The sequence below is a fragment of the Nomascus leucogenys genome, chromosome 13 (assembly GCF_006542625.1).
Source record: "Nomascus leucogenys isolate Asia chromosome 13, Asia_NLE_v1, whole genome shotgun sequence".
In the NCBI taxonomy this organism is placed as follows: Eukaryota; Metazoa; Chordata; class Mammalia; order Primates; family Hylobatidae; genus Nomascus; species Nomascus leucogenys.
Window position 1 is genome coordinate 153283 of NC_044393.1, and position 4703 is coordinate 157985.

The following is a 4703-nucleotide window of genomic DNA, read 5'->3' on the forward strand; positions in this document are numbered from 1 at the left end:
TGTCCTAACCAACAGACTTGACAGCAACTCTCATGAAAGAAGGCAGACTGTGAGTGTGGGGTGACATCGTTGCAACCCCACAGGCAGCGGGCAGTCTCGATGGGCAGACACATCTCCCCAGACTGAAAGCACACAGTGACCAGGCGCAGTGGCTCATGACTGTAACCTGAGCACTTAGGGAGGCTGAGGTAGGCTGAAGCTCAGGAGATCCAGACCAGCCTGGGCAACATGGTGAAACCCCGTCTCTACAAAAAAATACAAAAATTAGCCAGGCATGGTGGCACATGCCTGTAGTCCCAGCTAATTGAGAGGCTGAGGTGGGAGGATCACCTGAGCCCAGGGGGTCAGGGCTGCAGTGAGCCATGATGGTGCCACTGCACCCAGCCTGGGTGACAGGGCAAAACCTTTCTCAAAAAAGAAGGAAAGAAAACACAGACCCTCTGACCCAACACGTCTCCACTGAGGAGCCGCTCTGAGACCGGCCACTGCTCGTGTCAGCTGTGGCGTTGCCTGCAAAGCAGGTCCAGACGCAGCTGAGCTGCACACACAGGGGCTGAATAAGCCAGGGTGCGTCCAGCAAGGACGAAAAGCAGGGAGAAGGGAAGGACTCAAAGACCAACCCAGAGCAGAGCGCGACGCTCACCACCTCTGCAGGACGGCGGGAGAGTTACGTGTCAGGGTGAGAACGTCTTCTCTGCAGCCTTTCACAGCTTGCCTAGGCTGAGTTCCTCTTTTAGCAAAAGACAAAAAAAGAAGGTGGGTTGCCTATGGCCAACAAGTTCTGCTTCCACATGAGGCATACGGACCCCCCAGACGCCCACACTCAGCCGAGGACATGTAGACCCACTCGGATCCAATGCAGAGCTCACCCACAGAAACCCCCATACAGGCAGACACAGGCCCACACACATGTACACATCCTAACTGGCACACACACAGGCACACACCATGTACACACACAGGGTGGGGCACCAGACCCACCAAGACACCCATGTTCGCAGATAAGGGCGCCCAGGCCCATAGTGACTCCCGGACAGAGGCACAGATGCCCTCAGTGCCCTCTGCCCGAAGACCTGGGCACACCCAGAGGCCCCTGCGTGGAGTGCCTTCCTGACACACAGGCGCACACGTGCCTCAGCCACCCACTGAGGAGTCTGCCTGGGTAAGTGAGTGCTGAGGAGACCCCGGGACAGCCCACTGCAGGCGCTACTGCAGCTCAGGGGAAGGTGGGGCCTGCCTTCCGGGCTCCACGTCAGCAAGGGGGATCCGCCTCCCTCCCTCACCAGCATCAGCACTGACACCAGGCTGGGAACCTCACAGTCGGCGCTGAGGCAGCCAGCAGGGCAGGTCCTGAAACTCCTGAAACCTCAGCTGGAGGTCTGTCAGTGAGGACCACACCTCGCCCTCCATCCCTGCGACTGCCTGTACTGGCCAAAACCAGGAACACACCAAGGCTACCAACTTCTGGACTCGAAGCACTGCACAGGTCAGTGGAGAGAAGAGCAGCTGGACCAGCAGGGTCTGCAGCGTCTCTCGGGAGGGTGTGAGGGAGGGTGCAGCCTCCAAGACCCCTGAGGGAAGGACCTTCGAATTCAAGGGAGCCAGAGATGAGCTTGGGAGGTGTGTTTCCAAAGGGACCCCTTGATTCTACTTAGCCTGTGCATTTGCGGGTTGCTGGGGCAGAGACGGATCCACGTCTCCTCTTCCCAGGAGGGTGGCCAGCAGCTGCTCTCTGCGGGAGGAGGGAACTGATCTGCTAAAGTACCACCAGGAAGAGGCGGGGGGAGGCCCCCACACACCCCACCGGGCTTCCTCTGGCCCCATGTCCTTGACCTGGCAAAGTGGCCGCAGTCTCTGCCAGAGAACTTGGAGTGGCTGTGCCCTAACAGACGGCCGGATCTCAACATCTCCGGCTGTTTTTCCTTCCTAGAATCCAGCCCAAGGAGGCCCCCAACCAGACACCCAACTCCAAGGCACCTCCCACCTGCCCAGGGCACACATTGTCAACGGTCCCAGCTACAATGCAGGCCGCTGGGCACCCAGAGCCCCCTGACAGCAGGGGCTCCTTCTCCCTCCCCACGATGGGTGCCAACGTCTCTCCGGACAATGGCACCGGCCACAATGCCACCTCCTCTGAGCCACTGCCGTTCCTCTATGTGCTCCTGCCCGCCGTGTACTCCGGGATCTGTGCCGTGGGGCTGACTGGCAACACGGCTGTCATCCTTGTAATCCTGAGGGCGCCCAAGATGAAGACAGTGACCAATGTGTTCATCCTGAACCTGGCCATCGCCGACGGGCTCTTCACACTGGTACTGCCTGTCAACATCGCGGAGCACCTGCTGCAGTACTGGCCCTTCGGGGAGCTGCTCTGCAAGCTGGTGCTGGCCATCGACCACTACAACATCTTCTCCAGCATCTACTTCCTAGCCGTGATGAGCGTGGACCGATACCTGGTGGTGCTGGCCACTGTGAGGTCCCGCCACATGCCCTGGCGCACCTACCGGGGGGCGAAGGTCGCCAGCCTGTGTGTCTGGCTGGGCGTCACGGTCTTGGTTCTGCCCTTCTTCTCTTTTGCTGGCGTCTACAGCAACGAGCTGCAGGTCCCAAGCTGTGGGCTGAGCTTCCCGTGGCCCGAGCGGGTCTGGTTCAAGGCCAGCCGTGTCTACACGTTGGTCCTGGGCTTCGTGGTGCCTGTGTGCACCATCTGTGTGCTCTACACAGACCTCCTGCGCAGGCTGCGGGCGGTGCGGCTCCGCTCTGGAGCCAAGGCTCTAGGCAAGGCCAGGCGGAAGGTGACCATCCTGGTCCTCGTCGTGCTGGCCGTGTGCCTCCTCTGCTGGACGCCCTTCCACCTGGCCTCTGTCGTGGCCCTGACCACAGACCTGCCCCAGACCCCGCTGGTCATCAGCATGTCCTACGTCATCACCAGCCTCAGCTATGCCAACTCGTGCCTGAACCCCTTCCTCTACGCCTTTCTAGACGACAACTTCCGGAAGAATTTCCGCACCATGTTCCGGTGCTAAGGGGCCTGAGCACCCACCATCACCCCCATCATCACCCCCACCCCCCAACCCAGTTCGGGTTGTCTCTTTCAGGGGACGCCCGGCCTGTTCACATCCCAGTGCTGTCCTCCCCACGCAGGGAGACACAGACGCTCACATGCTGGCCACCAGACCTAAACAGCCGTGGGCATATACCTTCCATGTCTCTGCTTCCTGGACAGCCCCTGGGTGGACAGCAGCAGGGATCCAGGTCCTGGCAGAGGCCCCAACACAGCAAGCATCCTGGGTCCACTTACCCACGAGAGACAGACAGATGGACAAGCCCCTTGGAAGGCTCTGGGACTCCGGGTCCCTCATGACAGTGGTCGGGAGGGGAAGGAACCTGAACTGTGATCTCGACCTGGGCCAGCGCCATGCTGCAGTCTCTCCCCAAGACGGGGCTGGGAGGTGGTAAGTGCGGGCACCTCAAGCAGCAGCGATGCTGTGTTGCTGCAAAGGCCAAGGACACCTGCACCAAATGAGACCAAGAAATCCACTCTCACGGCCTGAAGCCCAAGTGGCATTCCAGCAGGAGGCCCATCCCCGCCGTGCCCACGTGCTATGGCCTGTGCCCCCCTGTACCCCCCCTGCTATGGCCGACGGTCCTCTCATACTTTGCTAGAGGCTACAGGGCCCTTTTGCCAGGACCTCTGGGCCACCACAGCCTAGGGACCATCCGTCACTTGGACAGGCTGGCACCTGGAACTCTTTCTCCCGGGGTGTGGCCAGGGGCTTGTAATCAGCCAGCAGGAGCTGCATGCTGAAACTCTGGTGGGGGCAGGGTGAGGGGTGGTAATGAAGTGCAGGCAGCTCAGAGACCACTGACTGTCAGGGTGGGAGGGGCCAGGGGCTGGTCCCAGGTGTGCTGTGGCCAGGCCCCGACTCTTGGCCCCATGGCTCTCAGCTGGTTCCATGCCTGGCACTCCAGCCTGGCAGTGAGGTGTGAGTGCTCTGGGTTGGTTTCAGTCCTCATGACCCAGAGCTCTGATCAATCTGTCCAGCTGGCACACAGGACCCACCATTTACCACCCCACGAGGTGTCCCAGGGTGTATGCCCACCTCCACCCATCCACCAAGTACTCCAGCGTTCCAGGCCACGAGGGCTCTGCCTGTGGAGACCACTCGGCTCAGGCCTGCATCAGTGCCCCTCCTTCGTGCTAGCCAGCCAAACACGCCAGGGCCATCTCCATCCACTTATCCTCCCGGACAACACTGTATTAGTTATCTGTTGCTGCATAACAAATTTCTCCAAAACTTAGCAGCTTAAAACAACTTCTACTATTTCACAGCTTCTGTGGTTCAAGAATTAAAGTGGCTTTTTGGGTGGTTCTGGCTCAGAGTCTCTCCTGAGATTGCAGTCAGGACGTTGGCCCAGGGCCTGGCCCTCTGAAGGCTGGGCAGGCGCTGGGGTATCTTCTTCTGAGAAGTCTTCCTCCCGCGGCTACAGGCAGGAGGCCTCTGCTCCTCAACACATGGATGCTTCAGGGGCTGAGTGTCCTCGAAACATGGCACTGGGTCCCCCAGAGCCAGCGACCCAGGGGGAGCCAGCGACCCAGGGGGGAGCCAAGAGGAAGCCTCAATACATTTGAGGCCAAGTGTCCAAAGCCACTTGCCGTCCCTTCTACTACATTCTGTGCATTGGAAGCAAGTCACATGTCCAGC

The 4703-nt window shown here is 60.0% G+C and overlaps 1 protein-coding gene across 1 annotated transcript; it reads left to right on the forward strand.

Annotated features, from left to right (window-relative positions):
- Positions 1 to 1918: 1918 nt before the first annotated feature.
- NPBWR2 (neuropeptides B and W receptor 2) lies at positions 1919 to 4357 on the forward strand. Its single transcript, XM_003280175.3, has one exon. It carries the CDS (start codon positions 2022 to 2024, stop codon positions 3021 to 3023), a length of 1002 nt encoding a protein of 333 aa, XP_003280223.2. The 5' UTR covers positions 1919 to 2021; the 3' UTR covers positions 3024 to 4357.
- Positions 4358 to 4703: the final 346 nt, after the last annotated feature.